This window comes from Neofelis nebulosa, chromosome 8 (assembly GCF_028018385.1).
Source record: "Neofelis nebulosa isolate mNeoNeb1 chromosome 8, mNeoNeb1.pri, whole genome shotgun sequence".
In the NCBI taxonomy this organism is placed as follows: Eukaryota; Metazoa; Chordata; class Mammalia; order Carnivora; family Felidae; genus Neofelis; species Neofelis nebulosa.
The window spans coordinates 127,372,311-127,391,431 of NC_080789.1; the positions used below are offsets into that span (position 1 = coordinate 127,372,311).

Below are 19,121 nucleotides of genomic sequence, written 5' to 3' on the forward strand. Positions count from 1 at the left end.
AACGTTTCTTGAGAACCAATTTTCTTGGAGTGCTGGGTAAATTCTTCATAAATTCAGTTTTCCATCTGATAGTGTTCATAAACGCAGAACATAAAAGTAAAATATGGTCATGCTTTCCAGAAGTTTTGTTATGCAAAATACTTTATTTTCTATAAAATTGAATTTTTTTTTTTGGATTTTTTCAAGGATAGGAAAAACTTCAATAAATCCCATCCACAGTTCTCGAAATGCCCATAAAACTAAATACAATTCCCCACTTTTTTAGGTGACTAGACGGGGACTAAAGTGTCGGTGATAGGAGCAGAAAGGAAATATGGAACAAAAAAGCTAATGCGGTGGGAACAACACCCGCATAAGCCATCTGATAGTGTCCACCTGAAGCTCCGGGCACCATCTGATAATGTCCATGCACGTGTGACCGAACTAGAAACTATATGATTTTTAAAACCCTCCCTGTAAAATTTAAGATCTATTCCCTTTGGTCTGTGTAGTGATGTGTCTTTGTCTTTAACACAGGGCCTCAGCAAGGATGTGGTGGTTATCTGACAGGTTCAAGCGATACCTTTGCCTCTCCTGATTCTGACTCCAATGGAAGATATGACAAGAATTTAAACTGTGTATGGTTCATAGTTGCACCTGTAAACAAAGTGATTAAACTCACCTTCAAAACATTTGCTCTGGAGGCACCAAGTAGTGCACAAAGATGCATATATGATTATGTAAAGGTAAGGCCATTGTATTTCTTAACAGAGTCTTCTAACCCGGACTTTAATATGATACATGCCAGTTGGCGCCATTCAGGAAGTCATGAAATGTTGAGTACCGCTAGTGGTTAAAATGACATATTCTTCAATGATATAACATTTATTATTACAGATGTCCTATCTTCATCTCAAGTTAATCTTTAATCTGGATGGATGAGCCAGAAATTGCTTGTGGCTTATAACATTAGCTTTAAGATTCCCTCTTCATTCATGCTCTGTTGAGAGATGATCAGTGGAAAGGTGGGCTGTATGGAAAGAGACACTCAAAAGACCTTTGGCAAATCCTAGAATAAAGTTTGTATCTTTACTGGCCATATGACCTGTAGATGTAGAAAATAACTTAGTTCTGAAATCCCATTAAAAGGAAGCTGAATTTTTGCTGACTCGTTAATATTAAGTTACTGTACCCATCAGGCTAGATGACTTCAGATTAAACCATCTAAGTAGTATCAGCCAGTGTATTCTACAATGCTTTGGGGCAGAAGACAAGTGTGGCAAGATTTGTGCCCAAGGGAACTTAAATCTGATTGTTAAGGTAGTGGGTGACACGTGCAAATCTATAATAAACAGTTCAGGACAGTCAATATTGAAGGGCCAGCTAATGCATTGGATAGAGGCTCGAAGCAATGTGCAAGTTTAAAAGGGAGGAAAGTTCATGATGACCTGGCTTGAACAAGAAAGGCTTCAGGGGCGCCTGGGTGGCTCAGTCGTTTAAGCGTCCGACTTCAGCTCAGGTCATGATCTCGCGGTCCGTGAGTTCGAGCCCTGCATCGGGCTCTGTGCTGACAGCTCAGAGCCTGGAGCCTGTTTCAGATTCTGTGTCTCCCTCTCTCTGACCCTCCCCCATTCATGCTCTGTCTCTCTCTGTCTCAAAAATAAAAAATAAACGTTAAAAAAAAATTTTTTTTTAAAAAGAAAGGCTTCATAGGGTGCTGGAAAGCATATTCTCAGGAGAGAAGGCATTCCAGGCAAGGTACACATAAAAAGAAGGGGAGTATGGACGTTGGCATATGTGTGTTCTTGAAGGGGTGAAGGGACTGCCTTTTTTTTTTTTTGAGAGGAATATTGCAAAAAAGTAGCAAGAAATAAGATCGCCTACGTGGAGATACACCCAGATCACAAAGAATCTTGAAAAGTCAAATTAATGACTTCAGATTTTATGCAGTTGAAAATAAAGAAGGATTGAAGGCTTTCCACTGAGTAATATGATGAGAGCAGCATTTACAGAAGACTAATATGGAATCAGCACTGCAGGTAGATGGTGAGCGGAGAGTCTGGAGTTAGGACCCCAGGGAGAGGTTACCGTTAGGTAAGGAGGGGATAGAGATGGAAATCACAAGCTGGTGCAAGCACTTTTAAGTTTAAAACTTGTCTTAAATTTTAAAGAAGCCATTTTCTTTAAAAAGGGGGAAGGAAGAGTCAGAGTTGGAGTACCCATTGGGCACTTAATTATATACTGTTGTATTTTTACTGTGCTAAGCTCTAAGCCCAAAGAATGTCAGTTCAATTAGGAGAAGACCCTGTGTTGTAAGGTAGGGGTTTAGTTTGGGTGACAGCAGGGCAGACAGGTGAGCAAAGGCTGGAACAGGGCTCCAGCGAGAAGAGAGCAGCACAGAGAGGAGACAGCAAAGGACTGCTTCTACCGTCAGAAGAAGTCCTGTTTTCTTTCCAGGAAGGCAGCATGGAACTAGGAAGCCAGGCTTCCGCTCCACTCTGGGAAAGGGACGCAGCGAGGCGGTCAGAGAGGACAGCAGACGCAGGACGAGAAACAGACAAGTCATGGAAAACATGTAAAAGCCCAGAATAGTGGAGGGTCCCTGAAGTCAAGGGAGAAGAGTGGTCCACCAAGGATGGGTGGTCGATACCATTAAATGATAAGTTAGGGGCCAAGAAAGGTAAAGACGAAGAAAGAAACTCCTCTGACTGATAGACAGCCATTTAGCTAAAGCATTGGCACAGAAGTCAGATCAGAGGGAGTTGGTGAAAGATTGGAGATAACAAGGGACGTCGGTTCGGGTTGAATTCTTTTCTAAAACGACACCAGATGGCCTGCACAACAACAAAGCTGACATTCAAGACTGTTTGAGAGCAGGGTGCCTGGGTGGCTCAGTCGGTTGAGCGTTCAACTTTGGCTCGGGTCATGATCTCACAGCTCATGAGTTTGAGCCCCGCATTGGGCTCTGTGCTGACAGCTCAGAGCCTGGAGCCTGTTTCAGGTTCCGTGTCTCCCTCTCTCTCTCTCTCTCTCTCTGCCCCTCCCCCATTCACACTCTGTCTCTCTCAAAAATAAATAAACATTAAAAAAAATTTTTTTTAAATGTTTGAGAGCTACCCTGATTTTACAGGAAGGTAGTAAACTCTGGAGGCAGGTAGTATGGACTCTAACTCAGTTTTGCCACAAGATTCCTCACCTCCCCAGTTCTTTATCACCTCACCTATTTAAAAAAAAATTTTAACATGTATTTATTTTCAAGAGACAGAGAGAGACAGAGTGCGAGTGGGGGAGGGGAAGAGAGAGAGGGAGACACAGAATCCGATGCAGGCTCCAGGCTCTGAGCTGTCAGCACAGAGCCTGATGTGGGGCTTGAACTCATGAACCATGAGATCACGACCTGAGCCGAAGTTGGATGCTTAACCGACTGAGCCACCCAGGTGCCCCATCATTTCATCTATTTAAAAACAAGTGAAGGAGCTCCTGGGTAGCTCAGTTGTTTAAGTGTCCAACTCTTGATTTCAGCTCAGGTCATGATCCCTGGATCATGGACTCACGCCCCGAATGGGTCCCTTGCTGAGCTTGGAGCCTGCTTGGGATACTCTCTCTCCTCTTTCTCTGCCCCTCCTCCACTCCCCCCAAAATAAATAAATAAGCTTTAAAAAAATGAAGAAAATCAAATAGTCATACCTATTTTGCAAGGCTATTTTGAAGATAAAGATAATGAATGCTGGAGTGTTCAGCACTGTGTCTGAAATGCAACTTAAAAACAAATTTATTCCCCCTCCCCAAGCTTGTGTAATTCCGGATGGGCATGCTGGCTGTGGAATCACCTTTCCTTAAAATATTAAAGATAATTGATTTACATAGAAATTATTATAGGTGTAAATTCATGTAGGGTGTTTTGGGTGTGGTCCTGCTAGGAGAACCGTCGATTGACCTTCTTCTCATTTGCTGAGTGTGATTTGATACTGTTATTAACACAACTAGCAATTTTCTGAATTTCTTCAAGTTATTTGGGAGAAAAATAGCAATATCAAAAACAAGAAGTTACCATCTAGCTTAAATATAAAATGTCCTCTCCTCCTATTCCTTTTTTTTTTTTTTTTTTTTTGAAGAAATTCTGTTCAGGTCTACTCTGGCTTTCCTTCTTAGGAAAGCAATGTCCCTGTACTGGCAACTTTTCCAGCTTTTACTAAACTGGCAGATCAAAGAACATTGGTTGGAATGTGGAGTCTTGGAGGTATCTTCATTAAAGCGACTCTCTGTGATAAATGGGGCATTTGATTCCTTGTAGAATGTTTCTTAGATATTATGATCAAATCACTTTTTAGAAAAGCTAATTTAATTCATTTCTGTAGGTAGATATACAAGTGAAAATGTGGTGATTCCATCATTCATTCATAATTATATTACTATTGCTTTTTTTATTAAAGTTTTTTTTAATGGTTATTTATTTTTGAGAGAGACAGAGACAGAGTGTGAGCAGGGGAGGGGCAGAGAGAGAGGGAGACACCGCATCCGAAGCAGGCTCCAGGCTCTGAGCTGTTAGCACAGAGCCCGACGCGGGGCCCGAACTCACAGACTGAGAGATCATGACCTGAGCTGAAGCCAGATGCCCGACTGACTGACCCACCCAGGCTCCCTATCACTCTTGCTTTTGAAAGGTTTGACTCGGGAAGTTACTAAGATAGCTGCAGTACATCGTGACGGTGTGTTTCACTGAACGTGTCTGTTGAAATTAACATCACATCCATTCCATAAAGAGTCACGTGGCATAATTATGTGCCAGGCATCCCACACCGTCGTTAAGGAGGGATAAAGTTAGGGTTCCTCGAGGAGCTGTCAGCAAAAAGGAGGAGACTGACACATAAGCATATAAATTATCATACAATGTGACAAAAACAATAGATACGAACCGCGAACAGAAGTAGAGAAGAAGGTATGATTGACGTCATTTTGGGGTTTGGGAAAGCCTTCCTCTGTGCGATGGCTGAGCTGAGTTTTGGAGGAATATCACAGAGGAGCACTTCCTGTTCAACCTAATCTGCCCATTTGAACAGCCAGTATTTCATAGTGCTTCCTTGACCATCTGAAGTTGAGTTCATGTACGCTATAGCTTACCCATATCCATAGCTTCAGAAACTTAATATTAACATACTAAATGCAATGAAAAAGGAGGAATAAAAGGAAAGTATATAAAATAGGGCACACTTAAATATGTAAATGCTGATACAACTACCTTATGTCACATGATAAAGTCGTCAAGATTCTTCTATGTGGCATCATGGCAAATGCAAAAGCATAAATCTAAACTAATATGGGGGGGGGCTTGTATTTGCAACTAAGTGCCGTTAATATCACCATCTGCAATATGAATTTCCAAGAAAGTGGAAAAACTCAAAAAAAATAGTTCCAAATAAAACAAAGTAGAGTCCTCCTTCCACCGACACAGTAATTGCATTATGCAAAATGTTTTTGTGTTTATATAGAGAACGGAGTTAGGTTCCAGGGTCACACAATAATGAACAGTTTTGTTACAGAAATGTCTGGCAGAACATGGAAAAGTTATGTGGGACAGAATCAGTCTTCACTTTGCAAAGCTGTCCCGTGAATTGCAGCATGAGATTCTGCAAGGTGGCTTCTAAACACTGAATGCCAGTCATAGCCCCAAATTATTGTGATGACCCCCAAAACAAGACACTTTTGCAAAAAAAAATGCTCTCTGGGAGATACTACAGCCCCCACTGAGAACCTCTGCCTTAACCCACTGGGCTTAACCATTCAGTCTGTGGTCAGACAGTGTGGGGAGATCTGTACTCTATCAAGGCATCAGGTTCCAATAAATGTTTATTTGAGTACCTACCACATTCCAGACACTGCTCTAAGCACTGGAAAAAACACAAATATATATGTATATTCAATGTATGGATCTCTCTAATTAGTTAGCATCAGTCAGTAAATTGAACATATGGAAAGTGCCTTAGACATCCTCATATACATAGGATCTGGCACACGGTATGTAGAATTAAAACGCTGGTACGAATGTGGTATCCATTATAATAACATTTTAACTTGTTTACCAGAAAAGGTACATTACCTAAAACTTGGCAAATCTGCTGTGTCCTAAAATGGGAGGGATCAGATTATCCATCTAAATTTACCAAATTCACACGTAAGTGGGAGAAACAGTGCCACCTAGTGGTAAATTTATTTTCTGTTTATTTTAAATTATTTCTATCTTACATATTCCCAGCATTTTCGAATAATGTCTGTGGTCACGGCTATTCTGAAGTTTATAGCACATCATAGTTGTGTTATAAATTCAATGTTTGGCTATACACACTCATACTTGTTTTGGAAATACCGTGAAGATTATTCAGCTGGAGAAATCTGTTTTCTGGTAACACACCTGAAGAGAATTCAGGCATCCACTATTTGGACAGGTGTCTGTTGAAGAAGGTTCCTCAAGGCTGGGAGTTGTTCTGGCTGCTGGCGACACCGCAGTGTATGATCAGTCTTCCGACCCACGGGACTTATGTTCTTTTGTTTTATTTTTTTTAATTTTTTTAAATGTTTATTTCTGAGAGAGAGAGAGAGAGAGAGACAGAGTGAGAGCTGGAGAAGGGCAGAGAGAGAGGGAAACACAGAATGTGAAGCAGGTTCCAGGCTCCGAGCTGTCGGCACAGAGCCTGACGTGGAGCTCGAACCCACAAACTGGGAGATCGTGACCTGAGCCAAAATTGGATGCTTAACTGACTGAGTCACCCAGGCGCCCTGGGACTTATGTTCTTATTGGAAGAGAGACCAGGAAAAGTAAATAAGCAACAAATAAGCTGCCTTTTGAATAGGAAGATGTTGGGGGCCAGGCAACATTAGATGGGCTGGGTCTGTCTGAGGAGATGACATTTGAGCTGAGACCATATGACAAGGGGGGGGGGGGGTGCCCAATTCCGGAGCTTACAGAGCTTACAGCCTTACAGAGACCCTCCTGGCAGGAGAAGGTATGGGAATAGGGCAGGGAGTGGGGCCCTGGAACAAGCAACCGGCCACTCCAGGTAGGGGCTTGCAGACCCCCATAAAGACGTGGGCTTTCGTGTCAGGTGCAGTGGGGACCCACTGGAGCATTTAAGGCTGAGCAGGAGTGTAATCTGGTTTAAGTCTGCAAACACTCAGCCGTCAGCTTTGCAGACGGTACTGTGGCTGCTTGCTGGAAACGGATCTCTTAGGAAGATGTTACCATAACCAAGGTGGAGGACGATGATGGTCATAACGGGGAGGAGCCCTCTGGGGTGGATGTTGAAGGTAGAGTGGAAGCTATGTGGGGCAGGAGGGGTGAGAGAAAGGAATCAAGGATGACTAAAGTCTCAGGCCTGAGCAGATTAGTGATATCAAGAAGACGGGGAGGATAGGTTTGGGAGGGGTGTGTAGTGGAGAGAGGAATCAAAGCATTACTCATTTATTAGACACTTACTGGGTGCCTTTTATGTGCCAGACACTTCTAAAAACTAGGGACAGGGGCGCCTGGGTGGCTCAGTCAGTTAAGTATCTGACTTCGGCTCAGGTCATGATCTTACAGTTAGTGAGTTCGAGCTCCCTGTCTCCCTCTCTCTGTCTCTCTCTGCCTCTCCCCCACTGGCTCATGCTCTCTCTCTCAAAATAAATAAAATAAACTTTAAAAACTAGGGACATGGCAGGGCACAGAACAGACAGCAACCTGTGCTTTCGTGAACCTGCATTGTCTTCAGAGTGGAAGACAATTACTAAGTGATATATGTAGTATGTAAAGATAATGCGCGCTCTAAATGAAGAATCAAACAGGAAGTAAGAAAGGGAATTCGGGGAGAGTTGACATTTTAAGTAGGGTGGTCAGGGAAGGCCTGAGTGCGTCAGTGATACTCGAGTAAAGACGTGAAGGAATGAAGGAGAGCAAACCGTATGGGTGTATAGGAGAAGAATGTTCCAGCAGAGGGAACAACAAACTCAACACCCATGAAGCAGCAGTGTGCTGCAGAGAGAATGACGTGGGGACAGTAAGGCGGCAGGGGTGGTGTGGACAGCAGATTCTCTCAGGCCTTAAAGGCCACTGTGTTGGCTTTGGCTTTTATAGTGAGTGACTGGGGAGCAGCTAGGAGAGGTTTTAGCAGTGCCCCGGGCTGACTTAACATTTTAACTGTATCCTCTGGGGGATGCCTGGCTGGCTCAGTCGGACTCTTGATCCGTGAGACTCTTGATCTCGAGGTTGTGAGTTGGAGCCCCACATTGGGTGTAGCGATTACTTAAATGAATAAGCCAATTTAAAAAATATAAATACATACATACATACGTACAGAACTGAATCCTCTGGCTCACATACTGAGGACAGGCTAGGGAGGGACAAGAGTGGAACCAGGGAGCCCCACACGGAAGCCACATTGAGAACCCACGCATGCGATTTCAGGGGCTTGCACCGGAGTAGAAGAGAGAGCAACGCAGGGCAAGACAGTGAGGCATTTGCTGGCTCTAATGACATGATAGTTTTGAATCAGGTATTACCTTTGCAGTGAGGAAAGATTTCTAGGCATCATACGAGGTTTTTACTGAAGATCATTATAATTGCACCGACTCATTAGCAACTGTCCTTAAGCTAAAACTAGCTCTAACAACATCAGTGTAAGATTCTTAATCATGACCTGTTGTGACTCCGCATCCATTTCAGTGTAAAGCTTGCAGCTTCTTGGGGAGTAATGGATAACTAATGAACTATTTTTCTTTTCAGTTGTATGATGGGGATAGTGAAAATGCCAACTTGGCTGGAATGTTTTGTGGTTCCACTGTACCTGCTCCCTTTATCTCTTCTGGCAATTTCCTGACGGTTCAATTTGTCAGTGACGTAACTGTAGAACGACAAGGATTTAATGCTACGTATACCATTGTGGACAGTGAGTAGACTGAGACATTTTTAACTGCTATGAAACATATGTATATTTATGCACTAAAAATAATGCCATGCCTATATGCAAACACAACGTTAATTACCAAACTCAATGTTCATTACCAAACTCAGTGTTAATTCCTATGTAAACCCCATGTCAGTTTCTAAACACCATGGTAATCACTCTGTGTTTCATCGGTCATACGCATTTGGTATAATTCTTAGTCAAGAATATCCTAACTTCTCTATAGAATGATGTAAACAGAGTTCTTTGGACTGGAAGGATAAGGAAGAGTGAATTTTAAATATTGTGTGTATGAAGAGACATGAGTAAAACTTGTCTTACAAGTTTTTCTTTTTTTCCCCAGTGCCTTGTGGTGGAACATATAACGCAACTTGGACCCCCCAGAGTATTTCGTCACCCAATTCATCAGACCCAGAAATCCCATTTTCCACGTGTACTTGGGTCCTCGAAGCCCCTCCACATCAGCAGGTCAAGATCACTGTGTGGGCGTTGCAACTGCACCCACGAGACTGTGACCAGAACTACTTAGAGTTTCAGGACTCACCTGAGGTAATAATTATAGGATGCAGGACAGTGACATCTAGTGGCCTTTTCACCAGTATTTACGAAACACATGAAGTAATGAGGGCATAATTAAATTCCCAAACTCACATATACAAAATATACAAAACCATATACAAACCCCTCTATTTTTGCCATATACAAAACCCTCTATTTAGGTGTTAAGAAACTTGCACTTGGTCTTGTAGGTGAGGAGCTGTCAAACTGCCATGTGCACAAGAAACATCTGGGTGTCTAGATAAAAGTGCATGCCCCAGGGCTCCCCACCTCCCGCTCAGATACCGTTTTCCCTACACAGTGCCCAGGAACCTAAATTTTCGATGCACATCTTCAGTATTCTGCCATTAGTGCTCCAAGGGCCACGCCCAGAGAAACATTTGTGCAGGAAGGGGATCTGTGTGTATGACAAACTGAAGGGGTCCATGCGGAACACAGGGAAATCAGTTACGAGGCCGTTTGGCACCAGTCCTTTGGGACTATATTCATGGTAATATGAGAGGGAAAAAAAGGAAAAGCTGTTTTAGTTAGAGAGAGAGAGAGAGAAAGAGAGAATTGCCCAGATGCCAAGACATTGAGAAGACAGTTGGACATAGATGCATGAATATTCACAGAAGGCCTGAAGATTTGGGTGTCATCATTATATGGATCAGTAGCTACAATAATGCGAGTAATGAGATTATTCAGGGAGCATCTGTAAAGTGAGAAGGCATGACCAGATACCTGGGGAGAACCCCCCGGAATACCTGAATTATCTTTTAGCAGTTTGAGAAGCAGCTAATTCACCCCAGCTCGTTCCCAGAGTGTCATATTCAACCCCCCGATGGCTGGCAGTTGCAGAGAATCCAATCTATCACTTCCTGAGTCTTCAGGGTCTCCTCGCTATAAATCCAGGGCCCCCTCGTTTACGTATGGATCTTGGTGGGTATAGAAAAATCCAGTCTGGCTGACTCCAATTGGAGAGATCTGAGAAGAGCTGACTTCTGATCAGATACCGTATTTGCTGAATTTTCAGAAGGCAGACAGTGAGACACAGCCTAGGCTCCCACCATGGTCCGCATGCAAGGTTACCATCACTCCCCTGGTAGTGGTTTTCAGAACAAGACTCCTATTCCCTGGTGGTAGCCTTCCTAGAGGGTCTTCAAGCCAAGTGGAACAAGGCCCTTTGGTTAAAGCTCTCAGTTTCCCATTGTTTCCTGAAGCTGAGACAATGGGGATCGGAGCAGACCACCACCTGGGTGCAGAAAGCCTACTTCCAGTGCACAGGTCAGCTCTGGATCATAACCGCAGCTGGACTGGCTTTGAATAAGACCCCGTATTTGTCATGAATGAAGGATGTCCTTTGACTGAAGGAATAAAGGAAAGAACAAAGGGTTTCAGCGTGAGTAGATTGGGAGGAGAGGTAGGAAAGTGACTGATAACTAGGAGAAACTGGAACTCTCACCACGTCTGAGAGTGGCAAGACATTGGACATTCACGCAAGAATCGTGTGGCAAAGGCACCACGGCCGGCTCTGGCAGGGGCTGCCATGGAGGGTGGAGAGAAAGGCGCTGGTGTGGAGGAATGCAGATTACAGTGCTCAGTGGATCGTCTGGAAAGACACTGAAACCTCCATGAGTTGAGAAAGGAAGAAGGGTGCAGAGGATGGCCAAGAGCTGAGACACCCCAAGTCTTTAATGAGGGAAAGACGCCAGAGGGAAAGTGGCTATGGTGAGAAGGGTCAGAGGAGCCTTTGGCCAGAGGTGGAGACCCTCAGGGGAGAGCTGGATCTGGTCCGGGGATAGATGCAGCCTGGAGAACCCCCCCCCCCCACCACCATCCCAGCCCCCCACCACTAGTCCTACTCAAGGAAGGGTGGAGGATGGGGAAAGAATGGCCTCCTGCAGCCCCCTGGTGGAGGCTTGGAGACCCAAGCTTCACTCAGGGCCACAAAGTGGAAATGGATGGATGTATACAGGGGGCAGCTATCACTGCAGTGAGAGTTCAGAGGAGGCAGCGGGCAAGGTTAGGGAAGGACCAGCAGCAGGAGACAGTGCAGGGGAGAAACATACATCAGCAACAAGAGCTTCTGAGCAGGAGTGGGAAGCGGGCCTGTCAGTAGGCGCCCAAAAGTTAGAGGCCACAAATGTCTCAACTTCGGTGCCAGTGGCTTTTATGGAAGGATGGGTAGGCGCTGGACCCTATTACCCTACTATCCGGAGAGGCAAGGAGGGCTGCCCGGGTTTTACAAGGGGGAAATGGGGACCTCATTGCAGGCAGGGACTGCCTCCTGGGATTCACAGTGCGGCCAGAGTGTGGTTGGATGAGCTCAGGGGTGGTGAGCTGGGAGCTAAGGGGAGGAGCACTGGGTGGGTCTTTTTTTTTCTTTAATTTTTGCTTATTTTTGAGAGAGAGTGGGGTGGGGGGAGGGAGAGAGAGAGCTGGGGAGGGGCAGAGAGAGAGGGAGACATAGAATCTGAAGCAGGCTCCCAGCTCTGATCTCCACGTGGGGCTCAAACCCGTGAACCGTGAGATCATGACCCCAGCTGAAGTCAGAGGCTTAACCGACTGAGCCACCCAGGTGCCCCTGGGTTGCTCTCAACGGAGTTCCGGACTATGGGAAAACCCCAGCTCAACTGTGTTGAGCTCAGTCAGCCTGGGTGTGTGCAGAGCCACAGCACAGGCCTTTGGCTGTGAGGCTGCATGAGGGAGAAAGGGTCTTGTCCTTCGTGTCTGTCTCCTGGTTTCAGCAAAAGCTTGGCCTCCCCCTAGCACCCCTCGGGGAGTGTGAGACTTTTGTGGATTCCAAGACCAGCATGAGCCTGGGTGAAGCAGGATTGGAACACTGTAACTAGTTTCTGTGGGTGAATATTGAGGCCACCCTTTAATGTGCATTCGATTTAAGGTCTATTCTCTTTTGAAACTCAATCTAGTGTGATTTGGCTTTCATTTCATTTCAGAGAGATGGAAATCCAGGAATTCAGTTCTGTGGCAGAAATGCTTCGGCTATACCGACGTTCTATTCTTCTGCGAGTACGGCAATTGTCGTTTTCAAATCCGAAGTTCTCGACAGAAACTCCAGAGTGGGTTTCACGTATCAGATTGCAGGTGAGCCGTGGAACTTTGTCTGTTATTCAGAAAACCTGCCACCATCCCAATTCCTGCTAGAATGGACTCCTGTAAGCAAATTTGGGTCTGTTACCACAAACCATGTCCACAACAAGGTAAGAAATTGTAACTAGAAGCCAGGCCCACGTCCACAGGTGACTAAAGCTGGTTTCTGAGGAGGTAAAGTGAAAATAACACTAATTAAAATGTTTAGAATGCCAGCATATTTTTCAAATCCATGTAGTTAATTTAATTTAAATGTACACCAGTTATTTTATTAATTATCCACTTGGCCACAAATAGAAATCACTGTGTCTTACGAAATTATTTTGTAAAAAAAAAACAAACCAAAAAACAACAAATCTTGAAAGGGCTATTTGACTACAGTAACAATTGAGAAGTTTATTTATTTCCAGGAGAAATTATTTGATGTTCATTTCAAGCTTGATTAAAACTACAGCTGCTTTTGATTACAACAAACACATAGTGGGGCACCTGGGTGGCTCAGTCGGTTAAGTGTCTGACCCTTGATCTCAGCTCAGGTCTTGATCTCAGGGTCATGAGTTCAAGCCCCATGTTGGGCTCCAAACTGGGCGGGAACCGGCCTAAAAACAAACCACAAACAAATAGAAAAGCTTTTGGTGGTTTCACCCAAAATGGTAAGGATGAACAATTTACCGATTCTATCAGAATGAGTAACTTATCAAAGGATATAAATAGAAATCTTCATACAAAAGTCAGTCATGGTTGCAGAGTCTTTGTGCCTAAAAAAAGGCCTAAACGTCAACCAACTCCACTTAAATGTGATCAGAAGAGAACAGAGAATTCTAGAAAGTTCATCCTCAAAGGAGAATGCTCATATTTCATATTTCTCATGGGGGCGTTTTACGTTAACGAGACACCACATTGCATCCGCGCTATTTGCCGTTACCTCACTTCCTATGGCCCCAGTTATCCCAAAGGTGAGAGGGTTGAAATAGCTTTTTTTTCTAAAGTGTGTTCAAATGTAATAATCTTGAATTCTGTCAGGTTGAAAGAACACTAAAAGTTGGGATGCCTACATTAATTGCGATTTTTTTTTTTTCTCTAAGGTTGCAACAGAGAGTATAACAAGGCATTTGGCAATCTCAAGAGTCCGGGATGGCCAGATAATTATAACAATAACATGGATTGCACTGTTACTCTCACGGCCCCTCAGAACCACACCATTTCCCTCTTTTTTCATTCATTTGGCATCGAGGACTCAAGTGAATGCACGCACGATTTCTTGGAGGTAATGTACATTTGATCGCATCTAAAGAACTATTTAAAAGATGGATCACTGAAGATTTTTCACCTCTTTCTCTGCTACTTCTAATCTTGGATCCCTTACTTGTTCATGATTATTCATTATTCTTCCATCCCATAAATATTTACCAAGCATCCTTCTAGGTATAGGCACCGGGAATCCAGTAGGGAACAAGACATAGGCAGGGCCCCCGAGGCTCAGAGTCCATGGGAAAGACAGATAGGAAAGAGTCAATTCCCTCACACCTGGAAAGGACTAACAGCATCAGCACGGTCAGCAGACCTAATGCAGTTTGGGGAAGAGAAGCTTCCGGGTGGAGAGAGGCGATGTGTGGGTTTAGAGAGAACCGGCAAGGACCTGGAGGAAGCAGAGCCATGTTCCTGGGGCCGGGGGCTGGCACTTTTGTGATTCTTCAGCAGTACCATGCAAACGCCCTCTGCATTCCTTCTGCCCTGCACCACCTACACTCAGTGAGAAGACCCATTACATTGCTGTTCACAGGAAGATGAGCCCATTACCAGCACAGACAGTGCGTGGAGCACAGCGCCTATATTTTACCATGAAAACCCCAGAGCTCACGCGGGTGTTCTTTGCACACTCTTTTGGAAATGTATTCACTCTTAGGGAGCAGACTAAGGTGAAACCTGAGGCTTGTATATACAAAATGCTGAATTCCTCCATGAAATGAATTTGAATCTAAATCATACCTGAAGTTGCTCTAAATGGGCTTTGTTTCATGTAAACAAGAGTCTTCTGTAAGGTTTCCAAGCAGTTTATTTGCTCCTCTACAGCTGTTAAGGAGTTTATTATTCTGGGAAGCTCTCCCCTATAGAATTAATCCAAATCTTTTGTTAATGAACATTCTGTTTTTCTTTGAGAGAGAGAGAGAGAGAGAGCAAGAGCAGGGGAGAGGCGCAGAGAGAAAGAGAATGTTAAGCAGGTTCCACGCTCAGTGTGCAGCTCCACACAGGGCTCGATCCCACTATCCTGGGATCATGACCTGACCCGAAATCAAGCGTCCGATGCTCAACCAACTGAGCCACATAGGTGCCCCTTGCTAATGAATATTCTGCATCTATAGTGTAGCAAGTGCTGGAAGGAAGCCTGGGCCTTTATCATGGCAAATATCCTTGTCATGGTAGGAAATGAGGAGGAGATGAATGTAGCAGGGAGGAAATGAGAGTACTGCAGTATTGTTTGCATCAATCAGGGCATTAAACGCAGACCTTTGTGCCTCACCCACTTCTGTGAAGTGTGAGGCAGAAGCCAGAGGAGGGGATACAGAGAAAGGACAGAATAATCCCGTCCGTTCAGAGTCACAGTGCAGCTACCCTGGGTCCACCTCAAGCCTGAGCTGACCGTCAGTGACTGGAGTTAACAGTTGCCATTTTCCTCTGGATGCTGGGACGTGCAGGCTAGCTCTCCAGCACCAGAGGTGGGAACTACTCCTCCTGGCTGCCCTTCCTATCCCATGGAAGTTGGTTTGAAACTTCCTGTCCAGTAAGCAAAGACAGGAAACTGCAAGTGTGGCCTGTAAAGTGTAGCCAAGTCTGGTTTTTGATGGCAAGACCGTAGCAGGGCTTATCGGCAGCCGTAACAGCAAACCTCCCCATCCCATTGACGTTAACCACGGCAGGAACAGAAACTTCCTGGTGAGGATTCGGACCATGTTACTACCACACAAAAGCCAAGCTCTGGACCACATATGGAATCTGCGTTTGTTTTTAGTGCCTTCATCCCCCCTTTTCAGGATCGTCTGCAGGCTCAAGGATGTCTCTTGCTCTCATTGTCCCATCCCCCCTCTACAGAGATAAATGAATAGGATGCTAGTGGGACTTGAGATCGAACTTAAGCTCTCAGAGCACAGCCTTCTCAAACAGGGCCCAGAGGAAAGAGACCCAAAGGGAAGAATAGAGTGGTAGGGGTGCCTGGGTGGCTCAGTCGGCTGGGTGTTTGACTTCAGCTCAGGTCATGGCCTCACGGTTCCTGAGTTGGAGCCCCGCGTTGGGCTCTCTACTCTCAGTGCAGAGCTCACTTTAGATCCTCTGTCCTCCTCTCTGTCTGCCCCTCTCCCGCTGTGCTTTCAAAAATAAATAAACATAAAAAAAAAAAAAAGAATAGAGTGGTAGCAGGTCTGACCTTCCAGCATTCTTGAATATGGCAGCCTTCTCTGAATGCAGGTAGTTCACTGGCTATGCCAACTATGGCAAGGCCACTTAGCAGCATAATCCAAAAAGGACAAAAAGGCACTGTTTTCTCCCACTGGCTACTGCATAGACCTAAAAAGAATCTCGGTTTAGATCAACACGAAGACTAACCATTGTGCCTCTTATGACTTAAGACAGCCAGCAATTAGCCAAATGCTAAACTGTGAAATTATAAAGGCAACGGAGGAACTTCCAAGAATTTTGAATACATATGTCAGTAAAATCTCCACTCATACATGTTGAGCTGGTTCCAGCTCTCCATTGCCTGGGTAACATTTCCTTAATACTCCTCAAGAGTCTTCCTCCAAATAGGGAGGCTGTGAATGTGCAGAAGGAACACTGGGAACAGAAGGTAGTCAAGTTCACTGTGGTTACCCATTCTCACACACTGACTCATTGCCATTTTTTATATGCCTCTCCTCCAAGCAGTGAATCTAAAAAAAACAAAAAACTATTCAGCTTCAGAATGTTTTTAAAATTACCTAATAGTCAAGTTTTATAAATTTATTGAGTTGTGTCCTTTTCCTATACAGAAATTCCTTTGGTTTTGGACTTTATTATACATCCTACATTGATTTTTTTTTCATAGCCCCTTCATAGCCAAGCAATTTTCAAAGGGAAAAAAGCATACACACAGTATAATGAATAAACTAAAATAGAAGCGACTGGAAATGGAGCAGGCAATATCCCCCTCCCATCTTTTTGAAATTTCACAGATATTTCTGAATTCAAATGCAAATGGTTTTTGATCTACAAACTGGATGTTTCTCTCCTTTGCAAGAGAACGTGACTTCTGGGTGTATGTTCAGAAAACTCTTCATTCTTAAGTACACAAAAAGACAAAGCTTTTCCAAAAGAGGTTGTCATTCAGATGGTCTCATGTCTCAGTGGATGGCAACGGAAAGTCAGAGAAGGAAGAATAAAATGCTTAAGTATAATAATTAATGGCTCATTTTTCAAGGTAAGAAACGGCAGTGACAGCAGCTCGCCCTTACTGGGCACATACTGTGGAACCCTGCAGCCAAATCCTATCTTTTCTCAAAACAATGAACTGTACCTACGGTTTAAGAGTGATGGTGCAACTTCCGGTCTTGGGTATGAAATTGTCTGGACCTCATCACCCTCTGGTAAGACACTTGCACTTTGTAAGGGAAATTGATGCAAGTGAGGAAAAACTTGGGGGGGGGGGTGGTGTCTCATAAAAAAGGACAATTAAAAGTGACCTTACCTCTTAGCCATCTGTATACTGTATTGTTTTCCAATAAATATAGAGATTTTTGTTAACAATGACAGTACAGATATCCTTTTCAATTCTACTCTCACTCATTATTTCTACATTACATGTTTCTTGTAATATGAAGAGATATAAAGAGTAGATATATGAATATACATACATATAAAGCATAGATATGATATACATTTTTAAATTCCTTTATAAATTCTGATTTTGCCATATTTTTAACTTTCGGTTTGATCATCAAGGTAGTTCTCTGAGAATTAAAAAAAAATGTGTACCTAAAGCCAAATTACTTACACATACTTGGGTGTAAGTAAACAGCTGTGCCTTTGATAGCACCAGTCATTTTTCAGCAGTCCCGGGGGTGAAAGTGCATTTTTTCAGGGAAGTCAAGTAACTTCCTGCACGTTTGGTTGGTTGGTTATCAAGTAACTGGAGGAAATTTAAGTCATGTTAATATATTTCACTCAAGAGAGGAGGAATATCTTTATGAGAAGTCCCGTTGAGGTATTTCAAAATATCTAAAAATTTCCAGGTAAGGATGATAAAAATGACTTAAATATACTGAGGGACAAGAAATAACTTAAATCTTGGCAGCTAAAGATGCTTACAGATGATCTCCGATGCCCTGATTTTGCAGTGGAGGAAATAAAAATGAGGTTAATGAGTTTTCCAGAATGCACAGCAAGATTTTGGCAAAAGCAAGACCAAACCTCCAGGGGTTAGACACCCAGCCCAGCGCCATTTAATCTTACCATGAGGTTTCTTTCTGTTCAGTGGGATATCTGGGTGCCCAGGGTATCTGGCCTAAATAATGACAGCATTTGCAAATTAACACCAATACTTACAGGGCTCTGTTTTTGAGTATGTCAATCTCAGTACTGTCAGTTATAAGCCCAGGAAAGTCATTTTACAATTAAATAATTATTGTCAAAACCTACAAGGATACAGTCTTTCGGGTCAGCCCTGGAATTCCACTTTTAATTTTACTTCACTCCCGTCATTATCATCAACTTGCTGCATATGGAGAGCCCCACGCCATCAAAAGTACACAACAACTTGAATTACTCTCGCCTACAGCTATTTTATCAAGTTCTTTGTTTTCCCAACCCACTGTTTTCAAAGAAAGGACTCAGAGGAAGCGGTCCCAAGTCATGATATACAGGGAACAGAATACATGGTAGGGGTGGGGGAAGGTGGGATGAGGTGGTGTTGAGGCAGTGGGAGGGATATAGCCCACAGAAGGAACTGGAAAGGGCTTTCTGCCACCTCTGTTCTTGCAGAGTGTCTCAGCACCTTGAGAAAATAGCAACCGTCTTCCTGCCTCACAAGGAGATGGTTTCCACTTTGTTGAATATAACGGCCTGTGTTGGTTTCCTTGTAGGCTGTGGTGGAACTCTTTACGGACACAGTGGCTCCTTCACCAGCCCTGGCTACCCGGGAACTTACCCAAACAACACTCACTGTGAATGGACCATCATTGCTCCTGCTGGCAGACCTGTCACGGTCAGCTTTTACTTTGTCAGCATTGATGATCCCGGAGACTGTGTCCAGAACTATCTCATACTCTACAATGGACCGGATGCTAATTCTCCAGCCTCTGGACCATATTGTGGGGCAGTGAGTAAAACAAACATTTTAAAATTCCCATTTATTTTTGGGGCGCCTGGGTGGCGCAGTCGGTTAAGCGTCCGACTTCAGCCAGGTCACGATCTCACGGTCCGTGAGTTCGAGCCCCGCGTCAGGCTCTGGGCTGATGGCTCAGAGCCTGGAGCCTGTTTCCGATTCTGTGTCTCCCTCTCTCTCTGTCCCTCCCCCGTTCATGCTCT

General features: G+C 44.0%; 1 protein-coding gene across 2 annotated transcripts in view; it reads left to right on the forward strand.

Annotated features, from left to right (window-relative positions):
• The window catches only part of CUBN (cubilin), a 278,970-nt gene that overhangs the window by 256,454 nt on the left and 3,395 nt on the right, over positions 1–19,121 (forward strand). For both annotated transcript variants that reach the window (XM_058681796.1, XM_058681795.1), the window contains exons 60-66: positions 517–725; positions 8,735–8,897; positions 9,259–9,464; positions 12,413–12,560; positions 13,652–13,833; positions 17,017–17,182; positions 18,677–18,912. In XM_058681796.1, the coding sequence (XP_058537779.1) occupies positions 517–725; positions 8,735–8,897; positions 9,259–9,464; positions 12,413–12,560; positions 13,652–13,833; positions 17,017–17,182; positions 18,677–18,912 (1,310 nt within the window). The remainder of the gene's footprint in view (positions 1–516; positions 726–8,734; positions 8,898–9,258; positions 9,465–12,412; positions 12,561–13,651; positions 13,834–17,016; positions 17,183–18,676; positions 18,913–19,121) is intronic.